Source organism: Sander lucioperca, chromosome 2 (assembly GCF_008315115.2).
Source record: "Sander lucioperca isolate FBNREF2018 chromosome 2, SLUC_FBN_1.2, whole genome shotgun sequence".
In the NCBI taxonomy this organism is placed as follows: domain Eukaryota; kingdom Metazoa; phylum Chordata; class Actinopteri; order Perciformes; family Percidae; genus Sander; species Sander lucioperca.
The window spans coordinates 36,365,392-36,385,699 of NC_050174.1; the positions used below are offsets into that span (position 1 = coordinate 36,365,392).

General features: G+C 42.2%; 1 protein-coding gene across 5 annotated transcripts in view; it reads right to left on the reverse strand.

The window, feature by feature from the left end:
* The window catches only part of adgrv1 (adhesion G protein-coupled receptor V1), a 170,583-nt gene that overhangs the window by 126,574 nt on the left and 23,701 nt on the right, over positions 1-20,308 (reverse strand). For all 5 annotated transcript variants that reach the window (XM_035996730.1, XM_031305029.2, XM_031305028.2 and 2 more), the window contains exons 4-21: positions 20,202-20,297; positions 17,882-17,986; positions 17,653-17,766; positions 16,651-16,881; positions 16,141-16,478; positions 15,545-15,815; positions 12,753-13,079; positions 11,526-11,702; positions 10,734-10,957; positions 9,479-9,605; positions 8,653-8,838; positions 8,245-8,425; positions 7,328-7,491; positions 7,111-7,234; positions 5,933-6,193; positions 1,875-2,001; positions 1,473-1,696; positions 521-1,255 (exon numbers count right to left, since the gene is read on the reverse strand). In XM_035996730.1, coding sequence (XP_035852623.1) covers positions 521-1,255; positions 1,473-1,696; positions 1,875-2,001; positions 5,933-6,193; positions 7,111-7,234; positions 7,328-7,491; positions 8,245-8,425; positions 8,653-8,838; positions 9,479-9,605; positions 10,734-10,957; positions 11,526-11,702; positions 12,753-13,079; positions 15,545-15,815; positions 16,141-16,478; positions 16,651-16,881; positions 17,653-17,766; positions 17,882-17,986; positions 20,202-20,297 — 4,012 coding nt within the window. The remainder of the gene's footprint in view (positions 1-520; positions 1,256-1,472; positions 1,697-1,874; positions 2,002-5,932; positions 6,194-7,110; positions 7,235-7,327; positions 7,492-8,244; positions 8,426-8,652; positions 8,839-9,478; positions 9,606-10,733; positions 10,958-11,525; positions 11,703-12,752; positions 13,080-15,544; positions 15,816-16,140; positions 16,479-16,650; positions 16,882-17,652; positions 17,767-17,881; positions 17,987-20,201; positions 20,298-20,308) is intronic.

The window sequence follows — 20,308 nt, forward strand, 5'->3', positions numbered from 1 at the left end:
GAGGATAAGTGCTCATTCAAGCATAGCAGAGTCCCAGTAGTCCTGAACAATGAGGAAGTGACTGAGAGGTATGTGTGTGTGTGTGTGTGTGTGTGTGTGTGTGTGTGTGTGTGTGTGTGTGTGTGTGTGTGTGTGTGTGTGTGTGTGTGTGTGTGTGTGTGTGTGTGTGTGTGTGTGTGTGTGTGTGTGTGCGTGAGGGTGTGCATGCATGTTTGTAAGAAGTTAAGACTTCCACATGTGAACAATGAGAGATAATCTTGAAGTCCTTTCCCACACACACACACACACACACACACACGCACACGCACACACACACACACACACACACACACACACACGCACACACACACACAATAACATGCTTAAAAAGTCATGACAACATATGCTACATGTGCTGACAAAGAGACCGCAGACACAAGCTGAACGTAAAACAAAATGGCATATGACGGACACTTTATGCTCAACAACCTGACCTATGTCACTCTGCTATGTTTAATAAATATCTGATGAAATAACTCACCATCATTGATACCCTCTCCTTTGATGCTCTTCAGTCCTCCGGGAATAGGGTTCCCATCGAGGAAGAACTCAATAATCCCATCATCAACAGTAATGATGACATGCACCCAGGCATTATCCTCTACAAATTTCTCAGCAGTGGCCCGGGCCACCTGGGTATTGTTTGATCCTCTCACTGTATAATATAGCATCACCGTGACATAAGACTCATTGGTGTGGACCTTCACTCCATAATACAAGGTCCCGTTTCTGGTTCCTTTGCAGACTATGAAGCCGTCAGTGTCTGGTCTGGGCACGAGCCAAGCAGAGAAGGTGAAGTTTCCAACAACAGCAGGCCCATCATCAGAAGAGATGGTCCCATAAGCTCCTGGACGCCCAGAGAAAAACCAAGTGTCTGTGGCTGAGTGGTGTCGCCTGGCATGAGGCCTGAGCTCAACCTCGTCTGGGAAGGAGGCTAGAAGGAGCAGGTCATCCATCAGAGGAAGGCCCTCTGGGAAGAGGTCAGTAACAATCTCCCAGGCAACCCGCACATCACCAAAAGTACCCTGCTGACGGAGGATGGTGAAGGAAGTGACGTCAGCCATATCATCCTCTGAGAGTACATCTTCAGCTACTTCTTGGTCCAGGTTGCTGTCAGTGATGGCAAAGACACCAAATGGGTCGTCATTGAAAGGGATGAGAACCGAGGCATTCAGAGAAGTCTTGGCTAGTCGTCCGCCCTCCCCCGGGTAACCACCTTAGAGAAATTATGGACAAGAGCTGAAGGGTTTTCAAGACAACATTACAAATGAAATGTATCCTTCTTTGTCACTTCTTTGCCAACGAGCGTCAGTATCGAGATTTTAAAGCTCATGACAAATGCCACTTTTCTCTGGTGATTCATTTATTCACATCTCTTATTCTAAATATATCTCTCAAATCTAACAAATATGTCACTTTTATCCTGCACTCACCTGAGATATTAACCAGCCTGAGGACGAAGAACTCATTGAACTCTGGGAGCTTATCTGAGATGGCCCCCAGGACAATAGGCTTGGCCTCTTCTCCTGTAGTGAAGGTGATGGAGCCAGATGTGTTGCTAAACTCTTGCTGTTTCTCCAGAGGAGTCACTGAGTCGTTGGCAAACAGCTGCCAGAAGACAGTAACGTTACCAAAATGGCCCCTTGTACGCAGCACACTGGGACAGAAGAGAAAATACAGGTGAAGACTTTGTACCTCCAAAATGTCAACTTCACAGTTTTGTAATGCATAGGAAAAACTTGGATTAATTCTTTAAATAAAATGTAAATGAGCATGTAACAAGTATACAACTCTTTAGATCAAGATGTTTTGCACACAAAAAAACTGTTCCTTACTAAAACGTATTGGTCTTGCCCTCTTTGACAGGTTTCTCTATGGCTTCCAAGGAGAAAATCCCATTGGCATCATCATTGGCCTCAATTACCACAGTAGCTGTGTCTGCTCCATACACAACCGCATCACCTGTGGACACATTCACATTATCAGGTTAGATCAGGACCTACATGTCGACGTTGACTCAGTAACCATCCTCGTCACAAATAAACCTCACCTTACATGTCATGTCACAGTACCAGCCAAATCCAAACTCCCAGACCAATATACATAAATCACTGTAGTTGTACTTGTCTTATGTTTTAAAGCAACACTAGAGAACTTTTTGTAACTTAAAATAATGTTTCCAAAATCGTTTCAGTGGTTCATCAACTCGTAACAGGGTGAACGGCACTTCTGCATTCGCTTTGTGGCTCTCTACCGGCTATAACCGCACTATGAAAGTTTGCCAGATCGGGTAGTGGATCTCTAGCCTGGCTCCGCCCGCCTACGTACTTCCGCTCAATTTTCATTTTCCTTCACTACTCCATCAGGGTTTGCGGTATATTCTTGGGTTTTCTCCGGTTAAATATTTGGCGGTCCAATCAGTGAACAGAGGGAGTGGCTGAGAACGATGACGCTGAGGACGTGCACTAGAAAGATGTGAGCAGCAACGCTGCCGAATATCCAGAAGTTAAAGCCCGAGCAAGAACAATCTTTGCTGAGTTTTGTTGGTGGCCATGATGTTGTGGGCCTCCTCCCCACGGGGTTCAGGAAAAGTTTGATTTTCCAGCTCATTCCGTCAGTGGTGAAGGAGTTGGCTAAGGCTAACGCTAGCAATGCTAATGCTAAATATAAGCCAATAGTTGTTGTCGGTCTCCCCTCTTGTTGCACATGCGCATGACATACGTCACGACCAAACGTTAGCGATTGGTTATGGCAGATCCAGAGTGGCTCTGGGCAGATCTAATAGTTTTAAACTTCAACAGAGTACCCGCCTTCAAGGAAGTTAACACTTGTCAATGGAGAGTGGCCAGACTCTCTGTACAAATGAAATGTACCAGAGTATGGTAGGACCAGGCTAGCGGATCTGTAGTTTGAATGAAGACATAATGGGACATTTCCGCTTCCAACCTGTAGGGGGACCGAAGCGGGAAAAGTTCTCTAGTGTTGCTTTAATGTCTGTATGTGTTATCACCGTCCAAATGTCTTATGTCTTCTTGTAATGTTTTATTGCACCAATTGTCCTGTGTTTTTTTATGTTATTGCACTAGTAAAAGATAAATGATAGATAGATAAATGACAGACAGACAGACAGACAGACAGACAGACAGTCAGATAGATATTGCAATGCACATAATATCTATGGTAACCAAGCCCAGGACGATAGGGCTTCTTATTCATGAAAAACCTATAAAAGTAAACTTATAAAGTAGCAACACCAAGGACAGACCCTCAATAAACCCAAACCATTACATTTTAAAGTTTCTTTCTTTTATAAGGAAGGAATAAAAAACGACAGGGGCATATTTCTTTTGCGGAAATAGCATTCCCGCAACTGCAGTAACCTCTCACACAAGCACACCATTCAGGTTGCTGGACTACAAGTACACTGTAACAGGCATGCAAATCTGCTCCTAATTAAACAGGAAAGGTAAAGAGTGTTAAAGTCCCAGAATGAGTTTGATTGACCTCTAACATGAGGGTTATTGACTTTTAACACAATCACTATAAAAGGACCATCCCCTGGCATAAACCAGGCTAACCCTCACTCGACTCTACTCCATGTCAATCAGAAGACAGAGAGAGGCTGGTGGAGTGGCCGCTCTTTGTGTCTTAGAAAGTCTGGAGTCTGGTAATTAAGGTCCCTGTTGGGGCCCACTGGTCTTTTATTCCCATCCCTGACACACAATACTGGTATTAGGAGAGGTTTCAGTGTTAGACACAGACAATGCTAAATAACCTAGCTACTCCTCTCTTTACATACACAGCTGGGATTAAGACAAGAGGATAAAGAGGGGAGAAGGGGGTGATGCTATTTTGAGATGAGTGATTGCCCGGCTACTACAAAGCATGTTGAAAAATGAGAAAAGCAAATGACTTTCATCAGTTTAATACTTGGAGGGGATGCAGATTATATTGTTTTCGTTATCTCAAGAGACTAACATATGACACATCCACTATATTACCTAAAATATTCACTGATTTACAGAAGATATCCATATAATATACAGTATGCCCCATCAGGTCTGGAATTTCCTCATTTTAGGGGAAACTTGGCCTTTGGTGTTGTCACTTTTTGAGAGCACAGAGGCCAAATGCCAGTGCAGCAAAGCCATTAAAACAATGATCTTAAGTCCATGGAAACAATGAATTTACCTTGAGGGTAACGTTACTTTTGTTTTGTTACAATACTCATTAGGCACACACTTTGTAGGCGAGTGGTTAAGCTAAGTCAATGTTGTAGCGACATAATATACAAGCATTGCCTAACGCGTTGAGTTTCTTGTCTTATTCGTTCGCTAATTTTAAAACGTTCAATATCGTTATCGTAATATCACGTTGCGCAATATTATATCGAGGGGTGCAAGATATATCGACTCAATATCGCTATCGCAATATATCGAAAGTGTCGCAGTAAGTATGCTATATTTAGTTTATTTTGTGGAGCGCTGCGTCCCGTCTGTTGGCTGTGTGGTTTAGTTGTGTTTGATTTAGAGCCCGCTTGAAATGCTATGATGATCATCATTTCATTGGCCAGTTACCGTGCCACTTGCACATATTAGTGCACGTCAGCGCACGGGTCCACTACGTGACAAACCCTATGGAGCGTACCACGTGTGTGCATATTTTGAGAGAGTGACAGTGTGAGTGAAGAAATAGATAGAGACAACAAGACGGAACGAATCAGAGAAGCGAAAGAAAAGTTGTGTCCTGTTCTCTTTATTTATTTTATACTGTCCAACCAGTAAAACATGTCCTGTTCTTTTTATTTATATATTTTATACTGTACCACCAGTAGAACATGTCCTGTTCTCTTTATTTATTTATTTTATACTGTACCACCAGTAGAACATGTCCTGTTCTCTTTATTTATTTATTTTATACTGTACCACCAGTAAAACATGTCCTGCTCTCTTTATTTATTTATTTTATACTGTCCAACCAGTAAAACATGTCCTGTTCTCTTTATTTATTTATTTTATACTGTACCACCAGTAGAACATGTCCTGTTCTTTTTATTTATATATTTTATACTGTACCACCAGTAGAACATGTCCTGTTCTCTTTATTTATTTATTTTATACTGTACCACCAGTAGAACATGTCCTGTTCTCTTTATTTATTTATTTTATACTGTACCACCAGTAAAACATGTCCTGTTCTCTTTATTTATTTATTTTATACTGTACCACCAGTAGAACATGTCCTGCTCTCTTTATTTATTTATTTTATACTGTACCACCAGTAGAACAGTCCTGTTCTGTAGAAATGGTCCTTATTTATTTATTCATGTTGGACCAGTCCAATGTGACAGCTGAAATAAACCTTGTGTTGTAAGAAAACTTGTTTAATTTGTTATGAATCTATTTTGATGCGTTTTCCCGTAATTTTTGTAATTTTACATACGTTTAAAAATATCAAAATGAATATCGATATCGCAATATTCATAATCGATATCACAATATCACATTTTGTCAATATCGTGCAACCCTACTTCTGGTTGGCCGGCGGTACTACATTTGTGTCAAACTATCGATATTAAACAGCTCAGTTTTCTGAACCCACCGCTGGTTATGTGTGCAGCATTTCACTTGATATTTGCCCAATAAGAATTCAGAATCTCAACAAAAGAAACCTGTGTCTAAAAACGAAGAAAGGAGAAAGAGGCAGAGGAGAAAAAGGTGAAAATAGCTGGGGCAGTGCGAGCGGGGCATCAAGGCCACTGTAGCCATAGGGCACATCCTTTTTTGAGGGGCATAAGGCCAAATTTAGAGGGGCACGGCACAGGGCCAGATCCCTCATGAAATTCCTGCCCTGCACCCCTGTGCTAACCACTTAAAAGGAAGCCCATACTCACCAGTAGCATTGTAAAGAACAATGTAAAAGGGTTCATCAGTCTCCGGTATGTTGTCATCTTCCACAGCCACAGAGATGTTTTTCATCCATTCGCCCACGCCATATACCAGCAGCGTGTCATTACTCAGCATGGTGAGGTCACCTGGAGATGCCTTGCCGTACTCAACACGGTACTTCACCGTGGCAACAAAGTCCGCCCGCCCTGCCCTCAGAACAGTGAAGTTGGCCACGCCTCCCTCCCGAAGCCGCACGACCACAGGTTCTAAGGAGAGGGCGAGGCGAGGGAGGAGACAAAAAAAGGAGTCAATGACTGTATCTAGAATATATATCAATTAGGGCTGTCAATCGATTAAAAAAATTAATCTAATTAATTACATACTCTGTGATTAATTAATCGAAATTAATCGCATACATAATTAACGGTGCCTGAACCGATACTTTTTAAGAAAGTGAAAAAAGAAAAAAAAAGGGTCCTAAACAACAGTTGGTGACATTAAAGAACGGCTTGTTTATTGCTAAGGCCATATGGTCAAAATTAAATGATTTAATAATAATGTATAACAATAACAATAACTTATTTCACTAGTAAATTGCTGTTGAACGACAAAAACAACCACCAGGTGGGAAAAGGACATTTACAATAACTTAAAATGCACCACGAGGGTGTAGTTTACCAGTTTCATTGAACGCACCGTCTGTGTTGTTTTTCCGACGGCTAAAACACAGTCAAACTTTACACCGTTTAGCGTTAGCTGTCAGCATTTTAACCGTTTTTAATCCAGCTACTAGCTAGCGGTAGGCTAACGTTAGCTGCTGTCGAGTATAGTGTTAACTAGCGTCCCGTGCAGCGGTGTTTGTGTTGCCGTCTGTTTCAGAGCATCAGAGAGAAGTGCAGACATATCAGTGGCACCAGATTTCGGTAGCCAGGGTTGGCAGGAAGAAGATATTTACAAGTAAATGTTCCAATTAATGATCCAGGCAGCACATTCTCGTCTCCCTCCTTCATTTTACAGTCCAATGGAGGCTAGAACGGCTGGAATAAATTAATCTGCGTTATTTTTTTTAACGCGTTATTTTTTCTCAGATTAATTAATCGAAATGAACGCGTTATTTTGACAGCCCTAATATCAATATAATATTACAGTCTTTCAAAGGATCCTCCATAAACAGTATCCTTACCAGAAAAGTAAAAGGGGTCATCATTCTTATTAATCTGTAAACTGGCATTGAGTATGTTTCCCAGTCTTGCACCACCTGTCACATTTAACACTGTGATGGTGAAATTCTCCATGTCCTCTGGGATCTTAAATACAAAATAAATAATTCAAATTGAAACAAGGAAATGTAACTCAATTTTGAATTGCATGCATTTTTGAGGTTTAGTTTATCATTTTACCTCATCAGGTACAGAGAAGAGAGTGAGGTTTTTGAGGTACTCCCCTTCCATGAAGGTAATGTTTCCCTTGAGGGGGCTGACGTCTCTGGACAGGTCTGGCTCCAAGACCCAGGAAACTGATACTTCTCCAAAGAGACCCCTGTTCCTCACTACAGGGTACACCGCTGAATGGAATTTAGAAGAGACAGAGATGATCCATTTAGGCCTTAAAACCTTACTGAAATGTATTAACTCTTATGCACTTTACTCATATCATTTTGATATACAGCACAGTAAGTATGTATTTTTCTGTAAGTTTTTGTTGTGTACGCTAAGAGCAAACCCCCAGTGATACACTCACTAGAGCAGTGGTTCTCAACCTTTTCGAGGTTGGTGTTCGCGGACCTCCCACCCCCCCTCGACGACGAGAGAAAGAGAGCTGCAAACTGGTACAAACAGCTGTTTTTATACGCCTCCCCCTGCTGACTTTGAGTGATTTCTAGGAATGCTCTGATTTAAACATGTAAACAGATAATGCTTTGCTTTAACAACAGTTTAGTTTTAGTTTTAGCAGCTAGCATCTAGCCTTGTCCAACGTGCTCCCGGCTCTGTGGATATTTTCCCGAACCCCAGGTTGAGAACTAATGCGCTAGAGGCTAAGAGAAGCTTTTCACTTCTCCTTGTTCTTAGGACCAGATTGAATGTCGTACTGCATCATCACTGTGTGGGGCCCAAACTTCCTGCTCTAAAAGTTAACCAAAGTACTTCTTTATCATGCATTACCACATACATGGTAGGTTTTAAATACAACCTTTAATCACAGTCATTCCCCATTCTGTGTTTCACTCCAATTAGGTCTATCTAAGGTGTCAATGAGATACCAATTGACATGGAAAAGTATCACTATTATCTAAAGGACTCCTTCAGCTACTAAGTACCCCGGTGCATCACGTCCCCTTTGCTCTCATTGATGGCCACAGTCAGTCCTGATTGGGCGAACTCAATGACCCCAAAAGGGTCGTCGTTCTTCCGCACTGTGATGTTGACCTCCCTGTGGTTGCCTAGGCGACTGGGTGGAGTGCTGTGGCTACTAAGTACCACAGAGAAAGTCTCGTCCAGCTGTATGCACACACACACACACACACACACACACACACACATGCACACACACAAACACAAACACAGAGTTTTCATTTAGCAAATACAGGTTTAAAGCATAATTCTTATTATCTACTGTAAGTCTATTGGAAGACTTCTTTCACTAGCTTAACAAAAATTAACTGGGAGGACTTCATTTAGTAGTGACTTAAATAGTTATATCAACTTGAAATTGACCATGTTCTTACCTCAGGCACCCCATCAGGCCTTGCCACTAGTGCCACTACCACCTCTCTCTCTCCTGGTTTAAACTCCAGGATGCCCGTGGCGCCATAGAATTCAGTGTTGCCTGAAGGCACGACAGCATATCGCACCAGCTGTTTCAGCAGCTGTCCCTGGGCTCTGACCACATGCAGCTCCACTGCTTCACCCTCCTACAGTAGGTACGTTTAAAGTTTATTAATCTGACCAAAACCAGAGACAACAGACAAAATAACAACATGTTGAGTTTAGGGCTGTCAAAGTTAACGCGATAACGAGCATGAACGCAAATTCCTTTTAACGCCACTCATTTTTTTGACACGCGATAGACGCAGGCGCGTTCTGTGAATGGGGCCTCGGGCCGCTGCGTAGTTTGGGAAATCAGGAAGTGATGCAGCAGTAACATCGTGGATGGCTAGCAGCAACAAACCTCCTTGTGCAGAAATTGATAAGCAAAAAGGGTCTTTTAAATGGCAAGTTCAGTCTCAAAGCCTTTCCAGATAGTTCTCAGGACAAGACTAAATTTTTTTATTTCCATGTACTGTCGATGTAAATGTTGAGTCTTAAAAATTACTTGAACATTAAAAACTTGAAAAATATCCCTTTTAAAGTACATTTAAAGAGATACAAAATGTGTGATTAATTTGCAATTAATCGCGAGTTAACTACGAACAATCATGCGATTAATCGCGATTAAACGTGAAGTTTAATGTAACAATCGCTTCACATTGCTTGCAGCTGCTCAGATATTCTAATTACACAAAGACATTTAGATACAATCTTATAGTTTGAAGTTGCAGTTTCAAGGCTTACGTTAATGACCCATGGACCTCTGGAGAATGGGGAGAACTCAAAGACTCCCCCAGGGTCATCGTTCTCCATGATGACAATCTCTCTGCTGGTGAAGCCAGCTTTCAGGATCTGATTCTCAACATTACTCCTAGAACACATACACACCAATACACAAACAGTATTAGCAACGACCACTACTGAAACCTATCCCAAGTCGTTGCACCTACATTGTGCAGCAGATGAAAACTCTGACATGCAAGTTACTTAAAACGTGTTCTTTTGTTGTGTGTTTGGAGCTTTTGAAATATGAAATGTTATCAAAAAAGAATACAGCTCGACTTTAGTCTAAACTTCTAATGCATTCCTTTGCCTTTGTATTGTGTGATGCTCATTCATTATTGGCTCCATATGTTGCGGTCCTGCTGTTTAGACCACTTTTAATAACAATGTCAATCAATGCTATGCCTGCATCTTTATTACTCCACGGGGGGGGTCTGTATGTGTGTGTATGTTGAGAACATTTGTAAGCATCACATAACGGGTAAATTAGAGACAAAGACATGACAGAATGAGGCACTCCAAACACACAGCCAAGGCGCTGCATGCATACAAACACTGACATCTTTAAAGAGGTACACAACAATCAAGCCTGGTTAAATTAGAGCGCAACACATAGAGAAGACTCTCTATTTGCTCCCAACAACCACTCTCCTTTGGGTTCTCTTTTTTTCACACCATCAGTGACCCCCCTCTCCCCCCCTCACCCCAGTCCCCCTCATCCCCACGTCAACCAAAGACCCCAGAAATCCTGAAGTAGGCCCTTCTCTGAAAAACAAAGTCCTGATTCACGCCACACAAAAGGCCCAGGTTCATTCCACTCTCCACTTACCCGAAGTACACTATAAAGCGTGCAGTCTCCACCCTGCAGGGGGAGGAGTGGGAAGGAAAGAGAGCGGCCATTCTCATCAGAACACTGACTAACAGATGAACCCACCCCCAAACCACTACCACAAACACACACAAAAATATCTCCAGAAAACCACAGGAGGATGAGATAGCACCCACTCAGCCTCCCAATTCCACTGGACTTGTTGTATAAGTTGGATCTAAAACATTACATAATATCAGCTTCACACTCACCGCAAAAGGTTATTATATTACAGCTGTGTTTATGGGCAGATCAGAAGGGTCTAATACGCCTTAATGATAATTAACTAAATGAACAATTATTATGTTGGTTAACGATAACTTTTCTTCGGAGTTTAAATATCCGTACCTATCCAGAGTGAGCAGCAAGGTCTCGTTGACTTCTGGGATATCGTCAGCCATGATGGTGAAGCTGATGGAAGCATCACTCTGCCCGGAGAGGAAGACCACAGAGCCACTGAGGGGCTCCAAGTCTTTAACAGTTATATCGACACGATTGCTTCCAATTGGCTGAAGACTCCAGAAAACTACAGCCCGACCGTCTGTCCCATCACGTCGCAGGGGAAGGGTTACCTACAGCACCAGACATCATTCAAATTAACCACCCATACAGACTGTATGCACGTACAGAAAAATCACTGTCTGAACACAGATTAGAGTTGGCAAGGATAAGGCAAGTTTTCTGACTAGCAGCATGGTGGCTATAAAGTCAGTAATTAGAGACTCTTCTCAGTTAGTTACAGTGGCAAAATAGTAAACATATCTTTTTCTTTTACAGCGGTGGTTAATTTATTAAATTTAGACTATGCGACAACTGAGTAGTTTTGATCCAAATTAAGATCTCTAACAATTGAACATTAGAATTTAAACAGCATAAAGTAAAAAAAATATATATATATAGTTATATGCTGTTTACGGAAGAGGATTAGGGCCACATGTGAAAAATGTATTTGAGTTCTGAGATTAAAGTGTGAACTCTGACTTTAAACTCCGACTTTTGGAATTTTTAAGTCTGACTTAAAAAAAACAAAAGAAAACTCAAAATTCTAAAAAAAAAAAAAAAAAAAAAGTTAAAAGAAGCAATCACAGAACTGATACTATTTGAATGTACAACTGCTAAAAAATAGGGCTCATGTCTTACTGTGCTGGTATTGCTGTCCTCCGGTTCATAAACCACCACTGTGGTGTTACTCGTAAAGCCGATTTCCCCGTTAGCAATATCAGGGGTTACAGTTAACGTCAGGTTTAGAGCTCCTCCAAACCTGGGGCTGTTTGAGTGAATCGGGGGGTTGATATCAAGCAGCTCCAGTGAATTCAACTAGGGGAAATAGAGGAAACAACTCAATGAATATAAGGCTCAAAAAGGCAGCTACAGCTCTGTCTTAACCATGTGGTTATTTCCATTTTGTCGCTCTTACAGTTGTATTGAATGACCGGTCAATGCTCCATTCCCTTTCTTTTCTGTTTGTGCATGTATGTGTTTGACTGTAAGTGTGTGACGTGATTATGGGTCTACAGAATGTGAAGGAGGCTTTTTATTTTTGCTTGCTTTAAAAACTAGGTGGTGTTGTTAGTTTGGACAGTCGGGCAAATCCCATAGCAACATGCCAGGTTTTGAGTGCCAGTGTCAAACCGTTCACACATGCAAATGAGGCACTTAAAGTTTGGATGGCACTGATTTGGCCACAAGTGCACACGCAAACAGAGAGAGCACATTTTTGGGCGTGCAAGCAAAATGTTGCCTGGATTACAACCTTAAAAAATATAATGTCATTCAAAGTGAAATATATATAAAAATGTATTTATTTCATCCACGTGTGTCACTTACAGTATGTGTTGCTCTTTACCAGTGGTGGAAGAAGTATTCAGATCCTTACTACTGATAAAACACTATGAAAATACTCCGTTACAAGTAAAAGTCCTGCTTTGAAAATGTTACTTGAGTAAAAGTATATAAGTATCATCAGGAAAATGTACCTAAAGTATTGAAAGTAAAAGTACTCAATGCCGAAAAATCCTCACATTTTAGAAACTGGAAACGATCCAAACTGTTCTGTTTAATCTGCTAATCATTTCAGCTGGACTTGTAAATTGTTGGGTAGTTTAATTTATATTAAAGCATGGTATTTTTACTTTATATAAACTACATGTGTTTTGTGTACTAAAAGCTGAACTTTTAAAGTAACTAGTAACTAAAGCTGTCAGACTAATGTAGTGGAGTAAAAAGTACAATATTTCTCTCTGAAATGTAGCTGTGTAGTAGTAGAAAGTAACAAGTACCTCAAATTTGTACTTAACTACAGTACTTGAGTAAAAGTACTTAGTTACATCCCACCACTGCTCTGTAGCTTGTTTCCAGTCTTCTTACCTGTATTAGGAAATGAGCTCCATTCTGCAGAAAAGCATCATTCCTGATTGGCAGTGTGACGTGGACCGTCCGTTGACGGGAAAACACCACATTAACGGACCTGCTAACATTCAGAACCTGGTCACGGGCCAGTGCTGGGTCTATCGGGCCTGCAGGAATGTAGAGGGCCGTAAGCGTCATAGACACATTGCCCAGTGTGCCACCGTCTCGCAGGAAATTGAGCGACAGGAAACGGCTCTCAGGTTGGCTCTGGATGCTTTGCTCTTTTGCTGGGTCAAACCCAAAACGCCCATAGACATCGTCACTGTCCTGGATGTAGAACACCATCTGGGGGCAGAGCGGAGGAAGACCAGACGAAGAGTACGAATAAAATTAACAAGTCAGCAAAAGAAAGGAGGAGTGGGCATATGTTACATTTTGACTGATGAGAGAAAGATCAAAAACACATATATTCTACGCATCACATCTTGCGTGAAACACAAAACTTAGTTTGGGACTGGGATTGGGTATAGTTATGTTGAATAACTTTAACTTTGCTATGTATTGCCTCAAAAAGTCCCTCACAGTTTCCTGTTAGTTAGTTTGTCAGTTAGTTAGTCTGCATATTAACCCTTACCTTGCACGGCAGCTGGATTCTCGCGATATCACAAAATCACGCGAGAAACGCGGGATCACATATCACATGAGAATCCATCTTGTCAGGCTCCAAGTAAACGCGTTTGTGTCCAAACAGCAGCTTACCACACCAATGTGAGATGCTACTGGCAGCTACGGGTGTGGTTAAGATGTGTGGCAGACGTGAGAAGACGGATGGTTCATCCAATCACCTGCCAGGTATTGGCATATAAGTGCCTTGCCCTTTTCTAAACAGTTTCCAATGACGGCTTCTCAGATGTTTCTGTTTTAACAAACCATCTGGCACGTCCGGTGAAGCTCCATCAATGAAATGAATGCTTTGAAACTAATAATGATTGACATTATAATATGTTCATATTTAAAATTAGTACAATTGGCTTTATATACTTTGCCATGGAAGAGAATGGGATCTTTGAATGGGAGTTTGACAGAAGGGCCTTAGCTGCACTGCTATAGGCCCTGACACACCAACCCGATAATCTCTCTGGCGAGGTCAGTGACTCGAGTCTGTTCGGTGTGTTCCGTGCCGTCGGCCTTCATTTTGGCCGACCTGACTTGCTGGGTCGGAGGGCGGGCAGTCGGACTCAATGACCAATCTGATTGGTGGAGTGCTAACCCGGAAATGACGCGCGGGATGAGTGACGGACGCCTCTCAAAATCTGACGAAAATCTTTTAAACTGAGCTTTGTTGATCTGAAATGAAGACAGATTCAGCAACAACTGCACGGCCTATTTCTCGCTTAAAATGTTTTCAAAAACACGTTTCAGTGAACTATTTTCGTATAATACGAGATGGTATTTCGAACAAGCCGCCACTACTATAGGCTGGAGAAGCCAGACCCACGTGACGCGTTCATCATTTCTGGTTTTAATTTTTTGGTCGACAATACAGATTAGTGCCGCCTGCTGTTATGGAGACGTATTACGTCTCACGCACGCGCAGAACGTACACTCAAGATGCGTCGCTTCGGTGTGTTCTGAGGCACTTTTTGGACCTCGGGGAGCCGACTGATCAGTCCAACTGCCTTTTCTGCCGACGGTCGGCCATCGGGTTGGTGTGTCAGGGCCTTATGAGAGAGCACCTCCGGGCTGGGTGCAATCCCCTGGGTAGTGAGGAGGAAGGTCATTGATCTTGTGTGTGTGTGTGTGTGTGTGTGTGTGTGTGTGTGTGTGTGTGTGGATAATTGCAATTAAGCCCACATTAATCATCCTTTGGAGGACTGTGTTGTGCATCCTGTTATTTTTGTGTTACTAAGACTGCCTCTTAGGTCACAAGAAGAAGAAAGCAGAGGTGAGGAACAGCGAGAGGAAAGAAAACAAGTGAGACTGAAAGTAGTAAAAAAGAGCCCTGCGCTAACTTTAGAGAGGCATCCTCTTTAATTAACTCTGCTAAGTCTGCTAGAGTAGTTTTTATGAGCATTTGAACTGAGGCTCATTCATTTTCCTGAAACCTACACTTGTCTGTTGCGTTGCCTGGCGTGCTCACAATAGCCGATTTACAGCTTAGTATAATGTCTGTGATACATACTTAACAATTAACGCTGATTAACTTGTCCTACTGCTACAGTCGTGTACTAATCCTGAGCCAACTCTTTCTGCACAGATGGCAAACAGACCTTAGAACCTCACAACCTGAGGTGGTGATCTGGTGTGTGTCATTGTGACCAAAAGCAGACTTTTGGATGCGTCTCATCTCATGCCTTCAATATAAACAAGACTTAGATCTGCCCATTGCTTTCACACATGGCCAAGAGGCTTGGACAAAGATGGAAGCTATAAAAAAAAAAAAAAACCCTGCCACCACTTCACCCACGCTTTCTTAAAAACAGAACACCCAGACACCACACACAGAGCGCGCCTGCTGTTTCCGCTTTGTTTTGATTCAGCCACATTAAGGGAACACCCACAGAGCAAAGTGACACACTAAGGGGTCGACTTATGCAGAACGTGCCAAGTTTGCCACTGTACCTTACAGTAGGTCACACACAAACACTCACACATGCACAACACATGCACAACATCCGGAGGATATGTTCCCTAATAAGTGCAGGCGTCTGTCTCTCTTCTCTCTTTCTGTTACGAACCACAAATCCATTATAGCAACACAATAAATATATATTTCAAATTGGCCTATCGAAGATCTCTTCTAAACTGACCTCCATTGGTTCGTCGACCTCCGCATTTCCAGTTACAGTATTGGGCAGCAGCTTGAAAACAAAAGCCTCTGCTTCTTCAGGTAGATCATCTGCCGTAATGTAGACTGGAATCACAGCTGTCACCTGACCGGCAGCAAATGTCACTTTCCCTGCTGCAGGCGTCAAATCATCCGACAATGGGGAGCGGTCACTGGAGTTTCTACTGATGGACCAGTTGGCGGACACGTCGCCATAGCTGCCTCCATTTCTTACAATAACAATCCCTTCAAATCTAGGGGAAATGATAGAGGAGCAAACAAAGGATGGTTAAACACACGCACACGAGATACTTTCTGGTGCACACAAGATACTTTCTGGTGCGCACGAGATACTTTCTGGTGAGCACGAGATACTTTCTGGAGCGCACAAGACACTTTCTGGAGCGCACAAGATACTTTCTTGTGCGCACCAGAAACTATCTGGTGCGCACCAGAAACTATCTGGTGCGCACCAGAAACTTTTAGACAGTATATACAGTACACAAAAGTTGAACTATCTAATAGTACTATGACGCATGTCATCACAGACACACTCAGAAGCATTCGTAACTTATCCACCTCTGTGTCAGGTCTTCATTGATGCTGATTGGCTGAAAGACTGCGCTGCTGCTGATTGACAGGACACCATGAGGCTTATCATTGGGCTCGATGGTCACTAGCACAGCGTTGGGTGACACCAGCACAGCATCTCCTCTGAGGGTCTCCTCCAGCAAGACCAGATGGAAGGATTCTGCGATTTCTGGCACCGTGTCGTCAGTGATTTTGAACAACAGGCTGGTCTTGTAGACAAATGGAGGGAAAATAACTGTTCTGACGGGCTGTAGGTCGACGAAATCCACAGCCGGCGTGGCGCTGCCCAGTCCTCCACCGCTCACCACCATGTAATCTACAGAGACCTAAAGACAGTTGAGTCCAGATGGTTTATATGGATTTGTCTCATGCTTGTTTTTTCTGCATCAATATATGTATACATATTGGATATAGTATACTGTACGTATATCATTAAAGGGGTTGTGCCCTATTATAACAATCAAACGTAAATAAATAACTGGATTGAAAGAAAGGAACCTCGGTGTCAACAGAGCCGACGAGTGGCCCATCCTCAGTCAACCGACCGCGGGTCACATTGAGGGCAATGACTCCAGCGGACTCCGCTACGGCCATGATGGAGTGGGAGAACCGCAGTGGGCTGTCATTACGCCGGATTCTAAGCTGGACACTGCTGGCGTTGGGCCTGAGCAGGGCTCCACCTGCCACGCCCGTTAGCCTGACTGAAAACACCTCATCATCCTCTGGGATCTGGCCAACACACAAAGGGGAAACACATTCACACACGGTACAGTTGTACATTGCATGCAGCAGTTTCAAAACTCTAAAAACCTGCTTGCTTTTCTTTTTAACAGGGTTTCTACAGGTTTCACCAGGTCAAATTTAAGACTTTTTAAGGCCGTTTTAAGACCATTATGAATGAAATTTGAGACCTACAGTATATCACAGCATAAAAAGTCAGATGTCAGAGTCCGGAAACATCGTCTGAAACAATTCCCCGATTTCCTCATTTGCATTCTAGGACTAGTGTCTAGATTGGCTGCAATATAAGTTGCATGTTGGTCTCATTTATACAACATCACAGAATTAAAAAAAATACATTCTAAAGCGCTGCAGGAACATTTCAATTAGCATTGAGGGTAACGTTACATGGAGATAGGAACATTTTGACCTGTTGAAAATTATTTAAGACCTATAACACAATAGCGAATTTAAGACTTTTTAAGGCCTAAAATTTAGATTTTTTAAATTTTAGACTTTTTAAGACCCCGCAGGAACCCTGTTTAAACTTGAGACAATTTGACCTTTAAAAATGGCAAAGCCATCAGGGCAATCTGGATATTCTTTTAAAATGCCACAATAGATTGTTCTAAATATATCATCCCTTTAACCAAGAATCAAAAAAGTCAAAAAAAAATGATGGAGGAACAGATAGAGCGAATGTTTAGCACAAGCTAATCCACATATGGGACATGTGGTCGCATATACGGATTAGCTTTAAATGAGGAGTTTGTTCAATACCTGGTCATCCTGGATGAGGATACTGAAGTGCACTACAGCCTGTCCCACAGGAATGGTGATGTTCCCTCTGTCTGGACTGAGGTCCTCAATGGCAGGGTTTGGACCTTCAGAGATCTAACCAAGAGAAGGGGACACAGGGATGTAGACACATCGGCAGGCCTTCTTGAATACTACAAAGCACAGTGTCTCAGGTGTGCTGGTTGTTGTGTGCAGTGCGTTGTCCTCTCACCTGGAAGTTCACTGTCACAGTCCCGTATGTTCCCTTTTCTCTAATTAGGGTGAAAGGCACAGAATGGTTCCTTCCTCTTAGTTCACTGACTACAATCTCTTCAGTCTGAGATGAAAAGGGTGAGACAGAAATAGAACCCCTGTCAGTTTAATGTAATCAATTTCAACACAGTTTCTTATTCCCAATTAGAATAAATGGAATTATGAAACAAAGTCAAACAAGATTGCAATAATAAACCAAAACAGAGAGTACATTTGAGTTTAAATGGGATGTGAACAGATAGAACAAGTGAGCTGAACCGAGAGAATGTTTAATTTAATTTGACTCATTTGATTGAGTTGGCCTCACTTTTTGTTCTCAATGTTGGTACTGCTACTCATTTTTACAGATGCTGATCATTACGCATAATAGTCATTAGTTTAGATGTATGCATTTCGTGTCCATCTTTTATAGCGCGTACTGCTTTGGCAATAAAAGGAGTGAAATAGAATTGAAAGAAACAGACACAAACCCTTTTGTTTTTCTACATAATTCAAATCCAATTTGCCATAGCCAAAGAAATTCAGCCGGATACATATGAGGAGAAAAGAAAGCAAATGAATGCTTTACAGGAATTCATTTAGTCCTCTAACATAAACACATCTCCCAAGGCCAGGAGGCCTTTATTGATTCTAAGAAAGCCCAATCATTATCCAGCATCTGAGACCATCTGGGGGTGGAAGGGCAAACAGTTACCATGGAAACGCTAAAAACATCCACTGATAAGTGAATCCAGGGAGTGTTGGGGTTTTAATTACCCCTGGGAACCCACAACCACAACACTGGCATGATTAAACCCCTCTCTGCAGTAGTGGGTCCAAATAACTCCACCCCAAAATCCTTTACTTTCTACTGCTACTTACTAACATGGTAATTGGTCACAAATGCAAGTGCATGCTTATGGTGCAAGTGCACGGGGCACAAACTGGGAAAATGACTTGAGCAGGATTAGTATATTGTTAGTCAGAGGAATGCATTATCAGCAGGTGTAGTTGGGGCAGGTTTCAGTAATGGAAAATCAATTCGGCACCTCGTATAGCCTTACAAAAAGGAGCTGGCAATTCCCTAAAGGGTCATGAGAAGAGTCCAGGAAGCTTTTCTTGTCCTAAGAAAAAGGTTTTGATTTAAAGGTGCTCTAAGCGATGTTGGGTGATGTCACTTCTCGTTGACGTTCGAAGTATTGTCAAACAAAACGGAGGCTAGCTCGCCCCTCCCTCCTCCTCATCCCGTCCCCTCCCCCTCCCTTCCGCGCACTAACCCCCCAACCCCCAAATCCTTCTTGTCGGTTATTGGCTGGAACGCTGTTTGTTATGTTTGGTGGTGCAGGTTGGCCCAGTTTGTTTTTGTTGCCATTTGTAGAACCTGAACTGTCTACTAGAGATGAGCCAATACCAATATCGGTATCGGCTCCGATACTGCCTAAAACGCTGGTATCGATATCGGGAAGTACTGGAGTTTATGCACCAATCTGATACCACGTAATAAAGCCCTAAAGATAATCTACGTTAAAGTAGTTTATTTATGTTCTTCTTCCGTTATAACTGACTATCAAACTGCATAATAAAAGAAAGTTCTGGGGCGTTCATTGTTGTTTCACAAAGAGTTTAACCTGAGCCAGACTGACAACAAAGATAGAAATCATATCACATCCATACAGGGTTATTAGTATACACCTGTTATACATCATATCACATCCATACAGGGATAGTAGTATACAGCTGTTATACATCATATCACATCCATACAGGGATAGTAGTATACAGTTGTTAAAACATAATAAAATATATGACACACTGGTATCGGCACTCGGTATCGACCGATACGCAAGTTCAGGTATCAGAATCAGTATCGGGAAGCAAAAAATGGTATTGGACCATCTCTACTGTCTACAGAGACCGCGTTTTACATGTTTTTACAGTGTGTTCTGGGGACAGGCAACTAGCGGATAATGAGGAGATGTTTGCTGTATGTGACAAAAAATGTTGTAGCCTAAAAAACGTGTGACATCGCTTAGAGCACCTTTAAGGAAAAATCCCAAAGATTTAATTCTGGACTCCTTTACTCAAAATGATTTGCATGAATAAAACAATGTTACAGATTTCTTGAAGCTTCTGCTTGTAACACGTTTGCATTATAATACCATGTGGCAAACTATGACCAATTGATGCAGGACTAATCACAGTTAGAAGGTAGAATATCATCCGATAGACTGTATCGGATGAGACCAAAGTGAATGAACATATAAATAGGAGATGCATGTGGATGACAGGGGGTTTCTTACCGAGTTGAAGGCAACTATTCCAAAGGCATTGTCATTGGACAGGATGGTGATGGTTGCCTTGTTTGGTGTTCCCAGCGTCACGCCATTAGAGGAGCTCTGGAAAGCAG